Below are 17,311 nucleotides of genomic sequence, written 5' to 3' on the forward strand. Positions count from 1 at the left end.
ACTCATACTACTACTGAGCAGTGGCGTAGCTAGAGGGGGTGCAAAGCACTAAGTTTTGCCACCTCTGTTTTGCACCCAGGCCCTGAATGGCTCCAAAGGGGAGGGGCCACTTGCATGCTGCGGTGAAGCTCCCTACAAAACTTGGTTTTTTGCACCCCCTCTAGCTACACCATTGCACAGTAGTAGTGTAGTATTCATGTGCATTCTGGGCCTTTCATTTAGGATCTATACTGACTGTGAAGATCATAGCAAAGTGAAGGGGCAGTGTCTTAAGGCTAGATTGCTCACTGGTCAGCTGTTCCCATTCACTCCAGTGGGGCCAGTGCAGGAGAAGCTTCCAGTGAATTTGTTGCTTTTATGGCAGAACATTCTGGTGCACTTGGTGAGAAATCCAAAAGTCAACAGTTCTTTCCCAACTACGTAATATGAGGCACAATCCACCAGGAAGTTCTCAACCACAAACCCCCATGAAAAGTAAACAACAGTCCTCCTCTCATTCTCCTGCAAGTCTCCCATTTGCTTCAGCAGGAAAACCATCCCTGCTGTGGACTGGGTGAAAGCTTGTCCCTCGACCACATTGAGTAGCTTTTGAATCACCAGCTTTTCAGACTGATCCTTTTACTCAGGGATGCCAAAGAGTAAACCTTACCAGGGACATTCTGCATACTGAGCTAAGGCTTGAAGCCCTCCCCCACCCCACCTGAGGCATGAAGTCATGCAGTGTGCATTTTTACCTGGCCATTCCTTCTCCGTAGACTGAGCACCACAGACAGGGTGTGGTTCCAGGTTTCTGCTGCAACCACTGGATCTGGATCACCTGGGCACCTCCCTCTGCGATTGCCTCACCAGAAAGCAATGCAGGGAGCAAACATCCTCAACCCAGTCAGATGACCCCTTCCTTCCTCCTGCTTTCTGGCTGACAGACCAAGCAATGCAGCTTTTGCTCTTTCATGTCCTGCTGTTGCCACTCAGATTGCTCGACTACTGTGCAATTTGTCTTTCCTGGCTGCATCCTCATGTTTGGCCCCTTGATTTCTTGGATCTTCTCAGGCTTGTTTTTTTTTTTTTTTGTATTGGCAACCTTCAGTCTCGAAAGACTCTGGTATCGCGCTCTGAAAGGTGGTTCTGGCACAGCGTCTAGTGTGGCTGAAAAGGCCAATCCGGGAGTGACAATCCCTTCCACACCGGGAGCAAGTGCAGTCTGTCCCTGGTCTGTCTCCCTGGCTATGGGCCTTCCTTCTTTGCCTCTTAGCCTCAGACTGTTGGCAAAGTGTCTCTTCAAACTGGGAAAGGCCATGCTGCACAGCCTGCCTCCAAGCGGGCCGCTCAGAGGCCAGGGTTTCCCACTTGTTGAGGTCCATCCCTAAGGCCTTCAGATCCCTCTTGCAGATGTCCTTGTATCGCAGCTGTGGTCTACCTGTAGGCTTGTTATATACCCCCAAATATAGAAGTCTCATTGATTTGGGGGGAGGGGATTAATGACATACAAAACTTTCTCTCATTGAAATCAACACAACTATGCAACCTTCTCCTACGCACATTACTTAGAAGCGAGTTCTACTGAGTTACTCCCAAGTCAGCATGCAAAGGATATTACAGCATAAAAGTTCCTAAGTTTGATGGCCTGCTTACGCGCATGACATCAATTACATTTGTACCTCATATTTCCTCCCAAGGGGCCAGGGGGACCATGTGTGACTTTTCTATCCTCACAACAACACAGCAAGGTAGGGTATGGCTGAGATGGGAACTGGCGCCAGGTCCCTCCGTGGCAGAGCTTCATGGCTCATGTTCTTTTCCTTCTCACACAACACCAGAACTAGGGAACATCCACTAAAACTGAGTGCAGGGAGAGTTAGAACAGACAAAAAACAGTGTTTCTATACCCAGTGTGTAATTAGTCTGTGGAACTCCTTGCCACCGGCTGTAGCATCTAGCATAGATGCCTTGAAAAGAGGATTGGACAGAGTGATGGAGAAAAAGTACATCACAGGTTTACAAGCTGTGATGGGCATGTGGAACCTCCTGGTTTTAGAAGTAGGCTACCTCAGAATGCCAGGTGCAAGCGAGTGGCAACAGGGTGCAGGTCTCTTGTTGTCTTGCGTGCTCCCTGAAGCAGCTGGTGGGGCGCTATGAGATGCAGGTGGCTGGATTAGATGGGCCCTGGACCTGATCCAGCAGGGCTCTTCTTATGGCTGTCTGGGCTGATATGCACAAAGCCTCCAGCAGTAGCGTAACTAGAGGGGGTGCAAAGCACTAAATTTCGCACAGTGGTGCCTCACCGCAGTGTGTGCTAAACTTTGCACGGCACCTCACCACAGCGTGCAAGCGGCCTCTCCCCCTCCCCTTTGGAGCCATTCTGGGTTGCTTAGCGGGGGGGGGGGGCTGCTTGCACACAGTGGTGAGGTGTGCTTTGTGCTTTGCACTTCCTCTAGCTATGCTACGGCCCCCCAGCGGCACAGCACACGACAGAAGGGGGGCAACCGCAGCACGAGATTTGGCCTTTGCAGTGCTTCCAGGGCCGGCTCACAGCCTGCTCTGTGCACCGCGGACCTGCGACAGGGACTAGCCCAACTGGCCGCTCCACGATCCCTCTGATCACAGGCCCTCCCCGCTAAGGCTTCCCAAGCCACGCCCACCCCGCACGGCCCCGCCTCCGCCTACCCCGATGCGGTCCCCAGCCTTTGGTCCAGCTCCGGTTGCCATGGCAACGGGACGCGCCAGGTGGTGATGGAGGCGGCGGCTCTGGGCTGAAGCGCGTCGGAGGGTGGAGCGCCATGGCCAAGAACAAGGTGGGCAGGGAGGGGGCGGGCGGCGGCTCCAGCCTTAGCCCCCTTCCAGGTGTCAGGGGAGAGGAGGGGGCTGTCTGACCCCCTCCCTGTCTGAGCAGTGGGGGCGGGGCTGCCTTCATTTGTGCAAATGCAGTTCACAAGAATTGTGTCTGGGGGACTTGTGAAAAGAAAAGGGGGGAACAAGGGGGTGAGTGAGTGGCATCTTAGGGTCAGGAATGTGTGGGGGGAACGGGTGAGGCAGAGCCTCCCCACTGGAGTCCTTTGAAAAGCGCCGCCGCCTTGGAAGGTGTGCAAGCACTCTCAACCCAGGCGCGCGCTTTTCAAAGGACTCCAGTGGGTAGGCTCTGCCTCACCTGCCTCCCCCCCTGCACATCCCTGCTAAGGGCCAGGCCCTCCACGTGAAGCCAGCACCCTACTTCTGGCACCCTACTTCTGGCAGTGCAGGAGGCACATGCAATAGTGAGGTCAGGAAGGCAACAAGTTCTTTCTTCTGTTCACTGCTCTTACCTGGCACTCAGGTGTCCAGGGCCTCTGAACCCGGAGTTTCCATTGCATCGCTGTACCTGTTAACAGCTCATAGATCTGCCCACCTCCATGCCTGCATAAGAACATAAGAAGAGCCCTGCAGGATCAGGCCACAGTCCCATCTAGTCCAGCTTCTTGTATCTCACAGGGGCCTACCAGATGCCTCAGGGAGCACACAAGACAACAAGAGAACTGCATCCTGGTGCCCTCCCTTGCATTCTGAGACAACCTACTTCTAAAACCAGGAGGTTGCACATACACATCATGGCTTGTAATCTGTGATGGACTTTTCCTCCAGAAATCTGTCCAATCCTCTTTTAAAGTCATCTAGGCCAGATGCCATCATCACATCCTGTGGCACAGTGTTCCACAGACTAATTCCACTACTAATTACTAGCTGCCTTGGGTGCCATTCGGGGAGAAAGGCAGAATACAAATCTAATAAATAAATAAATAAATACATACATACATACATACATACATACATACATACATACATACACATTGGATAAAGAAATACATTGTTTTGTCTGTCCTAACTCTCCCCACACTTAATTTGAGTGGCTGTCCATAAGAACATAAGAACATAAGAACAGCCCCACTGGATCAGGCCATCTAGTCCAGCTTCCTGCATCTCACAGCGGCCCGCCAAATGCCCCAGGGAGCACACCAGACAACAAGAGACCTCATCCTGGTGCCCTCCCCTACATCTGGCATTCTGACTTAACCCATTTCTAAAATCAGGAGGTTGCGCATACACATCATGGCTTGTACCCCATAATGGATTTTTCCTCCAGAAACTTGTCCAATCCCCTTTTAAAGGCGTCTAGGCTAGACGCCAGCACCACATCCTGTGGCAAGGAGTTCCACAGACCGACCACACGCTGAGTAAAGAAATATTTTCTTTTGTCTGTCCTAACCCGCCCAACACTCAATTTTAGTGGATGTCCCCTGGTTCTGGTATTATGTGAGAGTGTAAAGAGCATCTCCCTATCCACTCTGCCCATTCCCTGCATAATTTTGTATGTCTCAATCATGTCCCCCCTCAAGCGTCTCTTTTCTAGGCTGAAGAGGCCCAAACGCCGTAGCCTTTCCTCATAAGGAAAGTGCCCCAGCCCCGTAATCATCTTAGTCGCTCTCTTTTGCACCTTTTCCATTTCCACTATGTCTTTTTTGAGATGCGGCGACCAGAACTGGACACAATACTCCAGGTGTGGCCTTACCATCGATTTGTACAACGGCATTATAATACTAGCCGTTTTGTTCTCAATACCCTTCCTAATGATCCCAAGCATAGAATTGGCCTTCTTCACTGCCGCCGCACATTGGGTCGACACTTTCATCGACCTGTCCACCACCACCCCAAGATCTCTCTCCTGATCTGTCACAGACAGCTCAGAACCCATCAGCCTATATCTAAAGTTTTGATTTTTTGCCCCAATGTGCATGACTTTACACTTACTGACATTGAAGCGCATCTGCCATTTTGCTGCCCATTCTGCCAGTCTGGAGAGATCCTTCTGGAGCTCCTCACAATCACTTCTGGTCTTTACCACTCAGAAAAGTTTGGTGTCGTCTGCAAACTTAGCCACTTCACTGCTCAACCCTGTCTCCAGGTCATTTATGAAGAGGTTGAAAAGCACCGGTCCCAGGACAGATCCTTGGGGCACACCACTTTTCACCTCTCTCCATTGTGAAAATTGCCCATTGACACCCACTCTCTGCTTCCTGTCCTCCAACCAGTTCTCAATCCACAAGAGGACCTGTCCTCTAATTCCCTGACTGTGGAGTTTTTTCAGTAGCCTTTGGTGAGGGACCGTGTCAAACGCCTTCTGAAAGTCCAGATATATAATGTCCACGGGTTCTCCCGCATCCACATGCCTGTTGACCTTTTCAAAAAATTCTATAAGGCTCGTGAGGCAAGACTTACCCTTCCAGAAGCCATGCTGACTCTCCCTCAGCAAGGCCTGTTCGTCTATGTGTTTTGAGATCCTATCTTTGATGAGGCATTCCACCATCTTACCCGGTATGGATGTTAGGCTGACCGGCCTATAGTTTCCCGGGTCCCCCCTCTTTCCCTTTTTAAAAATAGGCGTGACATTTGCTATCCTCCAATCTTCTGGCACCGTGGCCGTTTTGAGGGACAAGTTGCATACCTTAGTCAAGAGATCTGCAACTTCATTCTTCAATTCCTTATTAACCCTTGGGTGGATGCCATCAGGTTCTGGTGTTGTGTGAGAGGGAAAAGTACATCCCCCTATCCATCCTCTGCATAATTTTGTATGTCTCAATCATGTCTCCCTTCAGGCATCTTTTTTTTCTAAGCTGAAGAACCCCAAATGCTGTATCCTTCCTCATAAGGGAGGTACCCCATCCCAGTAATCATTTTGGTCATTCTCTTCTGCACCTTTTCCATTTCCTCTATATCTTTTTTGAAGTTTGGCAACCAGAACTGGATGCAAAACTCCAGATGTTGCCTTAATAGTGATTTGCACAATGGTGTTATAATATTCACTGTTTTTTCTCAATCCTTTTTTTAATTATCCCAAGCATGAACATAAGAACATAAGAACAGCCCCACTGAATCAGGCCATAGGCCCATCTAGTCCAGCTTCCTGTATCTCACAGAGGCCCACCAAATGCCCCAGGGAACACACCAGATAACAAGAGACCTCATCCTGGTGCCCTCCCTTGCATCTGGCATTCTGACATAACCCATTTCTAAAATCAGGAGGTTGCGCATACACATCATGGCTTGTACCCCATAATGGATTTTTCCTCCAGAAACTTGTCCAATCCCCTTTTAAAGGCGTCTAGGCTAGACGCCATCACCACATCCTGTAGCAAAGAAAGTCAGTCTCGAAAGACTATGGTATCGCGCTCTGAAAGGTGGTTCTGGAAAAGCGTCTAGTGTGGCTGAAAAGGCCGATTCGGGAGTGACAATCCCTTCCACACTGGGAGCAAGTGCAGTCTGTCCCTGGTTGTCTCCCTGGCTATGGGCCTTCCTTCTTTGCCTCTTAGCCTCAGACTGTTGGCCAAGTGTCTCTTCAAACTGGGAAAGGCCATGCTGCACAGCCTGCCTCCAAGCGGGCCGCTCAGAGGCCAGGGTTTCCCACTTGTTGAGGTCCACTCCTAAGGCCTTCAGATCCCTCTTGCAGATGTCCTTGTATCACAGCTGTGGTCTACCTGTAGGGCGCTTTCCTTGCACGAGTTCTCCATAGAGGAGATCCTTTGGGATCCGGCCATCATCCATTCTCACGACATGACCGAGCCAACGCAGGCGTCTCTGTTTCAGCAGTGCATACATGCTAGGGATTCCAGCACGTTCCAGGACTGTGTTGTTTGTCCTGCCAGGTGATGCCTGACTTTGTCCTGCCAGGTGATGCCAAGAATGCGTTGGAGGCAGCGCATGTGGAAAGTGTTCAGTTTCCTCTCCTGTTGTGAGCGAAGAGTCCATGACTTGCTGCAGTACAGAAGTGTACTCAGGACGCAAGCTCTGTAGACCTGGATCTTGGTATGTTCCATCAGCTAGAGTAGACGCACTACTACTGAGTAGAGTAGACTCAGCTGCACTAGAGTAGGGGTGCCCAAACCCCGGCCCAAACCACTTGTGGCCCTCAAGGACTTCAATCCAGCCCTCAGGGAGCCCCCAGTCTCCAATAAGCCTCTGGCCCTCCTGAGACTTGCTAGAGCCCATACTGGCCTTATGCAACTGCTCTCAGTATGATGGCCAACTGTTCGACCTCTCGCATGAGCTGTGGGAAGAGGGCTTCCTGCACTGCTTGCTGAGTCACATCTGTGATGCAGCAGTGGCAACAAAGGAAAGGCCGGCCTTGCTTTGTGCAAGGCCTTTTATAGGCCTTGAGCTATTGCAAGACCTTCATTCATTCATATAAGTTCTATCTCTAATATATTCATTTATGTAAATTTATTTATGTGAATTTATTTGAATTTGAAATGTAAATTAATTTTTTTCCGCCGGCCCCCAACACAGTGTCAGAGAGATGATATGGCCCTCCTGCCAAAAAGTTTGGACACCCCTGCACTAGAGACAAGAGACATCCACTCACACACTCTGAGATTGTATTTCAAGAGACCAAGAGGAGTGAGCTGTGAATTCTGATGAATGGCAACTCTGCTAGCAAAATGTCATCAATGCATTCCTGAAAGGCAAAAATAGGGTCAGCCGCATTTACCAGGGATGAGTACCAGGAAACAGAGACAGTCCCTGTTAAGTAGGAACAGTTGGAGCATCTGAAGATGTCATACACTTCAGTGCATCTTTTTTCAGCCACAGAAATATTCGCTGAAATGTTTCAAAATTCAGTCCATATGAGCAAACAAATATTGTGTGGGTGTCTGTGACAATCACATTTCACATAACAATCACAGTCACAATAAATGTGCGATCTGGGGCGGGGGTGTATCATATTTTCCCAGCTAAAAAACAGCATTTGTAGCTCAGAAAATGTATCAGGACAAGAAAAACTTAACTCTGTGTGTTAAGTGCTTCAAAGGAACATAAGAAAAGCCATGCTGGATCAGGCCCAGGGTCCATCTAGTCCAGCTTCCTGTGTGACATGGTGGCCCACCAGATGCCTCAGGGAGCACTCAAGACAACATAATATTTGTGTCCTGTTGCAGCTTCCTTGCGTCTGGCATTCAGAGACAGGCTATCTCCAAAACCTGGAAGCATCGTACAGTCCTCATGGCTTGTAACATCTGATGGCTTGTAATCTTTCCTCCATAAATCTGCTCAATTATTTTTTAAAAGCTTCTAGGCCAGGTGCCACCACAACTTCCTGTGGCATGGAGTTTCACAGATTTACTTGCTGGGTAAAGAAATATTTTGTCTGATCCAACTTTTACCAGTTAATTTTAGTGAATGGCTTCTGGTTCTGGTGTTGTTACGTGAGAAGGAAAATAACTTCCCACTACGAAAATAACTTCCCGCTATTTATAATTAAATAATTGGAGGGGCCAGCAAGTCCAGCCTCCTGCATGAAGCAGGAAAACCCTCTCTAGAGCTTCTCTAAAAGGGGCCTGGCAAGCCTCTTGAGTAAACACCTTCAGTGTGGAATAGCCCACCATTTCCCTTGGTAATCAGATCCATTATGGGACTGCAATGGAATTGCAAATTAAGAATTTCTTCTTGATATCCACCCTAAACCTCTCCTCCTTAAATCTGTTCTCTGGGGCTGAAAAGAACAAGTTTGCCTCTTCCACTAAGGCTGCAATCCTAACCACACTTTCCTGAGAGTAAGCTCCATTGAACAAAATAGGACTTACTTCTGAGTAGACCTGGTTAGGATTGTGCCCTTAGTACCCCTTCAGACATTTGGAAGGTGCTATTATAGCCTGTCCTCCAGTCTTCACTTCTCCAAGCTAAACATACCAAGTTGCCCCAACCATATGGCTTGTTTTCCAGACGTCTGATCGTCTTCATTGATAGTTGGCAACCTTCAGTCTCGAAAGACAATGGTATTGCGCTCTGAATGGTCTTCATTACCCTTCTCTGAGCCTGACTTCTTACACTTAAGGAATTCTTCCTGTTGTCTAGCCTAAATCAGTTTCCCTGTAACTTCAGCTCATTGGTTCTAGTCTCGCCTGCCGAGGGAGACGGAAGTCCTATGCTTTTGCATGTGCCTAGCTGTTTTCTTCCTTTGTTGCTTCCATATTTCATGCCATTTCTATGGGGTGGTGGTGATCTGTGACTAGGTATGGTGAGCATATAAAGTTTCCTACTTGTTGGCATCCTTCAGTCTCGGAAGACTATGGTGTCACGCTCTGAATGGTGGTTCTGGAACAGAGTGTCCTCTCCAGTGCGCGAAGCCTGGGTAAAGTAGGTATGGAGGACAGACTGTCACCCATGCAGCAAATCCCCCCTCTCCACGTCGCTGGAATGGTCCAATGGGAAGGCAGAGGCCAGTACGGTTGGTTCCAGCGGCGTCGCAGGAGTTGCCAGAACGTGACTGTGTTCAGCCATGAACTGCCTCGGGGACTCCGGCTCCGGATTTTGCCTCGAGGTTGACTCCTGAAGCCTTTTCCATAACTGGATGTAGCCACAAGGCAGTGGAGGTTTGGGATCAGAGTTTTCCTTCTCTCAGATGAGCTGCCTTCCCAGGCTGACGAGTCCCATCTACTAGGTAGTTTCCTACTACCAAGTCAAATAATGGATCTATCCAACTCTATGTTGTCTGTGCTGGCTGGTGGCAGCTGCCTGGGTTTTCTTTCCAGGGGTGCACATGGCTTATCCTGGAGATTGAACCTGGAACCTTCTGCATGCAAGCAGGGACTCTACCACTGAGCTACAGTCCACCCTCACTGCTAAGTTTTCTCAGGTCAGTTGCTCAGTACCACTCAGCCCAAAGAGCCCCTTTCAGCACTAATCTGTTCTGGAGTAAGATGTTTTGCAACTGTTCTGCCGATTTGCAAACACTCCAAGACAGATTCTGGGCAGGGCATGCAGTAGTGTGTTGGGATAGGAAGCACTTCACAGAGTACTACTCAAGCTGAAAATTTTTAGCTGATGTCCATGATGCATAGTGGTAGCAATTCCCTTTGTGGAAAAATATGACCTCTTGTTCAGCCCTGCTTGGACCAGGATATCCCAAGTCTTAATCATAAAATGGTATGCAGGCTAAGTACAGGGGCAACAGAACCACTGTGTCCTAGACAACTGTATCCCAACCAAATGCACCCCTTCGTTGGAGTCCCTGGACATCTGTGCTTGTTTTTTGCGTCCTGGACGTTTGTGTCCCAATATATGTGCATTTACATTCGATGTACTTTTTTACTTTTAAAACTCAAAACTAGGGTTACGTTTAGAAACTGGGATAAAAGACTTAAATAACATGGAGGTTGTAGCCCAGTTACAGTGGGATGCAAATGACTGGGACACACACACAAAAAAAACCCCCGGACGTGAATGTGAATATCTTTCATTTGCGTTGACCTGTGGATAAATTGTTGTGCTGCCAGCAGATTAAGCAGCAACTGTTACCCTGCACGTGCCTGATCTTGTCTGATCTTGGAAGCTAAGCAGGGTCAGGTGTGGTTAGTACTTGGATGGGAGACTGCCTGGGAATGCCAGGTGCTGAAGGCTTATACCATAGCCTTTCGAGGCTGAAAGTTGCCAACAGATTACATTTTCAACCAGTTAAGTGCCTGACTTTCAGCAAATTGATGAGTTAATTAGCTAACTAAAGTTACATATTTCAAATCCTCAGTGAAGGCACTTTTTTGAGCCACCCTAATGAACATGACAAAGTATCGCAAAGACTGGGTAATTTACAATGTAAAACAGCTTTGCAGGTAACCAGATTTGGGGGGGGGAGAGTTGTGCCATCTATGCTCTTCACTCACTGTCTGTCTTCCTCTACCCCACCCCATTTCTCCTGTCACCTGAGAGAGAGAGAGAGAGAGAGAGAGAGAGAGAGAGAGAGAAGGCAGTGGGTCCTGCTACCTTCTGTGACTGGGTACATGCAGCTGGGCTCCTCTGTCAAGGAGAGAGTGAATGGCAAAACACACTCAAGGATCACCACATTGCCAGGCTTCTTTCTTTCATAGACTGGTGGTGCAATTCTCTGTATGTCTATTCTCTGTATCCTCTGTATGCAAGCCCCACTGAGTTTAATGGAATGTACTGCCAAGTAAGTGTGTATAGCCGTGATTTTCAACCTTTTTAATTTCAAGGCATACTGACAAGGCTCGAAAATGCTCAAGGCATACCATCAGCTTTTTGATTGCTGACAAGGCACACTGTGCTGCCAGTGGAGGAGGCTCACATTCCCCAATGGCCCTACTAATAAATGATCCTCTCCCAATTTCCCACAGCACACCTGTGGACCATTCATGGCACACTGGTTGAAAATGGCTGGTGTATAGAATTGCAGCCAGAGCAATAGCCTGGATTGAGAAGTATATTTCAAATTTTTAGGGATGTGCTAACATTTTAGGTCCTAGGCTTGCATTTAATAGCCATTCCCACCTAGATCTGGAAACATATTTCCACTTCTTTGATGCACTGTATTTTAGGACACCTGAGAATTTGTCAGCCATGACAGAGGGAAGGAGAAGTGTGTGTATTCATGTTTCCATTTCACTTGCTTCTCAATTTGTCTCATTGCAGAACATAAACTATAAAGGGCCTTATGGTTACCAAAAGCTAAAGGAACGGTGAGTGATTGTTTTCTCCCTTTAGATACTGTAATTTGAACAGCCCTTTCCCATTTCTGCACAAATGGGGCATCAGGAAAGGATTTTAATTACTGTCTGAAAGAGTAGGATGGTATATTCCAGGTGGAAACATAAATCTTTACAAGCATTTTGATACAGGAAAATTCACGTTGACATCATGCTTGAGGCTGTTGCTGTTGGTTAATAAGAAAATAACTGCCATCCAAGGGTTAATCCTGGATAAACATGCCAGCCTGACATGTATTATGGAAGTGTGATAGAACAAGGGGGAGGACAGGCAGCCCAATCCACCATAAGTCTTCGTCTGGCATCGCAAAAAGTGCACCACTGTTGTGTGCTGTGGAACCACTGGCACAAATGGCTGGAGACCCCACACGCACACCAATGGCTCACCCAGTCCACCCCAGAGCAGGTAAGGTGTCAGCAGGACTGAGGAAGGAGCAGGGCAGGCAGGGATGATTCAAGGGCAAGTGGTGGATCTTGGTGGTAGTCGCACATAAGGGGATCCTATCTCCCTTTTTCCAGCACAACAGGTCATCTGAGGCTCTTTCGATTTACACCAGCGAAATAGCTGGCATAGGTCCAAGGGACCTGCTGGCAGCCAGGTGGCTTATGGTGAGGTAAATAAGTGGCTCACAATAAAATGAAGTCAAAAAATAAAAATGGTCTTCAAGTTTCTGTGCATGATATTCAGCTTTTGAGACAGCATTGTGATTCTGGTATTTTGTACTTTGCTCTCTCCTCTGCATAACAGGTGTGAGCTGATAGGGATAATCTTTGAGGTGGTGTTGAGATTCTAAGATTGGTTGTCTTGGAAGACTCAACATCTATTTCACAGTCACCTTGTCTTATGTGAGTCAAGATGGCATGGCTTTCATTATAACCTATGTCAAATTATATGTGCCTCAACATACCTGATGGGGTTTTGCAGTGGATAGGGAGAAAGTGATCTGGGGGTGCAAGCGCCTGCAGTGACGTCCTTGTCATGGATAGACAACTTCCTGGTTAGGTTTGCAGAAGATCTCAGGTTCACTCCCTGGTGATCAGATAGAAAGTAAAAACCTCTGCTGGAGACTTCAAAGAGCTGCTTCCAAGAAGAAATATTTGGGTCAACGATTAGTGTGTATTTAACAGAAGACACATGATAAGTGCAACTGAAAACAGCTTGAGCTCATGTTATGGCTTGCTCTGTGGATATGATGGTGGTGAAAAACATCAGAGTCTCTGCTGCCCCTGAACCTGCACAAAGGTGCTAGTGAAGCTTTCCCTGGTGGGTCAAGGCCTGTTGCAATTTGTCACAGAGGGATAAGTGACTGAGTCCTCAGTAGCCCACTGTGACCAATTTGCTGTGCATTTTGCAAATAAAAATGTTTTGTATCCATTCTGGCAAAGCTATAACAGTCAGAGCTGTTGCAGTGGTGTAACTAGAGGGGGTGCAAAGCACTAAGTTTTGCTAGGACCCTCACTGCAGGGTGCAAGCGACCCCTCCCCCCCTTCGCAGCCATTCCTGGTGGGGGAAGCAAAACAGAGGCATATACTTTGGACCCCACTGCTTTTATATACACGCATCCTAGTCTTCCCTCTGGTAGCAGAGTTTTGCATTGCTTCTGCATAATGCTGACTTTACTCATTATGGAGAGAAGGAGTGAAATAGTTATCTGTATTTTTTTTTAAATGCTGCTTTTTGCTTACTACAGTAGTGATGGTTTCTATTTTCAATTTTTATTTTTCCCCTGTTTTTACAAGTAGCAAATCCAAGAATTACAAATACCATTGGCTGTCCTGTCTTGCTGCTCCATCTCTATGTGACTGTGGCTATATTTGAAATCATTGTTTGAATAAAAGTAATGCATTTACACTTTTAAATTTCACAAACAGTACAATTTTATGTGCTAAGTTATATGTAATGCATTTTATGTTCTTAAAGTGATTAAGCAAGTTTTGAATTAATATTTCATATGTTCTCATTTTCCCCAAAATGTCTGTTTGCTTTTAAACAGGAAAATCCCAGTTTTTTTTCCTTTGGTTTCAGCATTTCCAGAAATGTTACATCTCTAGTCAAATATATTTATAGTGTAGGTATGCCTCTGCTTTTGTGCCTGTTGTGGAGCTGAAGGGGCTGTGGTCTAAATTGCAAAGTGACTGTAAAGGAAACTGAAGAAGGGGTTGTTTGCAGTACATCTTCATGTTCACAGCCCTACGAGTGATGGGAAAATACTGTTAATAATTAATGGAGTTTTTATGTTCATAGAGAGCCCCGTGCTTGCATCCGATTCAAGTGTGCCCTCACCAACACCATCTTGGATGTCCTTCGTCAGCGGCCTGGATGGATTGAAGTGAAAGAGTAAGGCTTACATTCTTTTTATCCTGGGTGTAACAAATTTGGGAGACCAGAGGGACAAGTTCCTTTCAGAATTTAATCCACGGTGCAAACCCCAAATTTGGTTTCTGATACAAAGAGTCATCCCAGATCGCATCTCAGTTCAGTTTCCTGTCACAGGTGTTTCACTTGGACCCCTGTCGACTGCCTGGACAAAAAGTTAGAAACGAAGCTTACCAGTTACCTTCCCCCCCCCCCACACTGTGCACGTCTGCAAAAATGCCATCTTCATACTGCACACATACAAAGAAATTCTACTTGGAAACCACGCTAGGGCTGCTTTCCAGGAATCAGGTTGGCCACTTGTATGTTTTATAGCAGTTTGCGCATACTTAGAAAGTAATATGTACAGCCAGCACTGACAACCGCACTGGGGTTCTCCAGTGTTTCCAGGATCCCTTTAAGCCTCTAGAAATATATTGGTTTTTCTTTCAGTTACCAGGGGCATGAAGCACAGTGACTTCCTACTCAGTAGAGATCTGAGCAGGGATATGTGGTGAATGGAGAGGCAGGTTCTCTTTCCTCCCCTTCAGCAGATAAGTTCTTGCCTTTTCCCCTTCTCCCCCTCCTCCCCCCCACCCGCTGGGCATCCAAAATTCTTGTTTAACATTCAGAAACCCAGTTTCTAAAATAAGACATACCAGTGACCCCCAGTCAGGTGGGAAATGCCTTTCTTCCCTAAATGCAGATAGACAAATGCCTTCGTAGTGAGGGACATGCATTCTGCACATACTGAGAAACACCCTGTGCTGTATTCACAATTGCAGAATGGAGTCCCGGAGCAGTTGGAAGAGCAGAGCTGCACCTGCCCAAATACTCTTTTCTACAAAACTGTTGGAGATCAAAACACAGCTGATGTGGGGCGCCCATGCCTGCTCTTTAAATAGCCTGAAATGCAGCTGGGAGGAGGGGGGTAGGGATAGAGAGAGATGGGACACTATGGATTTGGTTGGAACAGTTGTTCAGGGGAGCAGGCGCTTCCAGTGACATAGCACTAAGTTTTGCAGGGAGCCTCACCGTGGTGTGCAAGCGGCCCCTCTCCTTTGGAGGGAGCAAAATGGAGGCATACTCCTCCCCTCCAAAGGGGAGGGGCCACTTGCTTGCTGCGGGAAGGCTCTCTGCAAAACTTAGTGATTTGTACCCCTTCTAGCTATGCCACTGGGCACTTCACTGCTTCCTCCAGGCCATTTTGCAATCAGCTTTACTGTTATGATTTCCCAACATACACAAATTGCTTTCCCACCCTAAGGGGAATATGTGCAGCACTACCTTGACTTTCATCACTTTGTTCTTTCAGCCCTTTTCAGTTATAGCCAAATTTCAAATTTTGCCCACCTGCTTTCCTCTTTCTTCTGGTTCCATCCAACATTGATGTTCTTATGTTTATTTTTCTTTTATTTCTGTTTATTTCGGTTTCACACACATTTGCATGTGTTATATTTTTAGTTATATACATTTTTTAACTGCCAAAATAAATTTGCAGGCTTACCCCAAATATATCCAGGAATTGGTGTAACATTTAAGGAAGGAATCCAAAATGTGTGTTGGATTGTGTGATTTTTGACTTTCGTCCTTGCTCTGATCCTTAGCCAGTGCAAGGTATTGCTGTATAGAGATGCTGTATTTCTCTCCCTGAAGGGGGGAAAGCAGCTTGGCCTGTTGGTGTGTGTACGTCTATGATTCTGAGAGATGACAGGCCATGTGGAAAGGGTGAAGCACCCCTTCTCCCTGCACCGCTGGTTCAGTCAAATCCGATGCTCCCAGAACCTGCATTTCACCCGAAAGAACCCTGTTTCTGGCCTGGGTGGTGGGGGACATGAATTCTGCAGCATGCTGGATTCTGTTAAGCAGGTGGGTCCTTCCACCCTTGGCTGCCAACTCTGGAAGCTGTATTGTGGTACATAATCAGCCGTTGCCTGTTGCTAAGACAAGTGAAGCTGAGGCAACACAAGGCAAGGTTGGGCCCCAAATACTGCAGCCCTTAGATCACTTGCATTGGGGTCCTCCAGCGGCTTCAGCACAAATCCATCCTGGTGCTGCTCTCCACATTAACCCTGAAAATGTGAATGACGTCGGCAGTGCTTCTTTTGTAAAAAACAAAACAAAAAAACACAAGGTGCAGGAACTCACATGTTAATCTTTTATTTATTTATTTACCTCCCCACCTAAAAAAAAGAAAAAAAGAAAAAAAATTATTCCTTATGGGGATTTGAACCCCCAACCTCTGGCTCCACAGACCAGCACTTTAGCAATTGAGCCATAGGAGCTTTTAGACTTGAATTGTTTGGAACTAATACTTGAGGCGCTGATGGCCACCAGCTGGGCTCAAGACCTTATATATTAGTTCTGAGCACTTTGACTGCAGGAGTTCCTATAGCCCAATGGAGAGGGTGCTGGGCTGTGGAACACAAGGTCAGAGGTTTGAATCCTGCCTTTGTTAGCAGTGCAAAAAGCACTTTTGACTACAGGAGTTCCTATAGCCCAATGGAGAGAGTGCTGGGCTGTGGAGCATGGGGTCAGAGGTTCAAATCCCGCCCTAGCCAACAGTGCAAAAAACCCCCAAAGGGGTGGAGCTAGTGGGGGGAAAAAGTTGCCGGAAGGTTTGTTCTATTGCAAAAAAAGCCCTGGACGTCGGCAAGCTTTTGCTGATGTAACTTGTGACTGACGGCACGAGGTCCCTTAAGAATGTTCTCCAACTGTGGGATGGAGAGACTTATGAATGGAGAGAAATAGTTTTCAAATGTAGGGAGTTTATCTGGGGCTCCTTGGTGACAAGTTCAGCCACAGTGGACAAGCTTCCCTGAACGCTTCCCACCATCATCACCCATTTTCTCCTGTGACAAGCTATTGGGTGCGTTTTCAGCTCGTGTGCTATAGTGGTGGGGCTCAGGAGGCCCAGCCAGCTCTACATCAGAGGGCCAGCAGGCCAAGCACACAGGCAAGCTCCAGGGTCATGCTTCTGACGAGAAGCGCATCCTTTTTGATGCGCTTGTAAGAGAACTGTGCTGAGCAGCAATCCTGGTCAGAACCAGGGTCTGTGGGCAGTGGGAGGTTCCCTCCTGAAGGGAGAACTGCACAGAGCGTCCAAACGGAACATTCGGGGGTTGCTCAGCAAACAAGTTCATGCTGAGTGCAACACCACAGTCGTTTGGCTGCTTAGAGCATTGTTTCTGAGAGAGCCACTGCCTTGCCTCCTGTCCCAGATCCTTGGCTAAGGAACAGGCAGAGAAGGAGGGGAACTGAGGTCTGGCCAGCTTTGGGGTCTGAAGGTCTTTTGGGTCTGAAGCACTTGAAACACAGTCACATCTGAAATGCATCCAGTTGTCCAGTAATTACTATATCTCATTTGACAATTGCACGTGGCTGCCGTGTTCGTCTTGTTAAAAATGTATTAAGTCCAGTGTTGCCCTTTTAA

General features: G+C 47.5%; 1 protein-coding gene across 1 annotated transcript in view; it reads left to right on the forward strand.

Moving 5' to 3' along the window:
• Positions 1–2,777: 2,777 nt before the first annotated feature.
• TTLL9 (tubulin tyrosine ligase like 9) overlaps positions 2,778–17,311 on the forward strand; it is a 52,193-nt gene continuing 37,659 nt past the window's right edge. Inside the window, exons 1-3 of the mRNA XM_066624742.1 lie at positions 2,778–2,792; positions 11,449–11,495; positions 13,768–13,860. Of these exons, the coding sequence (XP_066480839.1) occupies positions 2,778–2,792; positions 11,449–11,495; positions 13,768–13,860 (155 nt within the window). The remainder of the gene's footprint in view (positions 2,793–11,448; positions 11,496–13,767; positions 13,861–17,311) is intronic.

This window comes from Tiliqua scincoides, chromosome 4 (assembly GCF_035046505.1).
Source record: "Tiliqua scincoides isolate rTilSci1 chromosome 4, rTilSci1.hap2, whole genome shotgun sequence".
Taxonomy (NCBI): Eukaryota; Metazoa; Chordata; class Lepidosauria; order Squamata; family Scincidae; genus Tiliqua; species Tiliqua scincoides.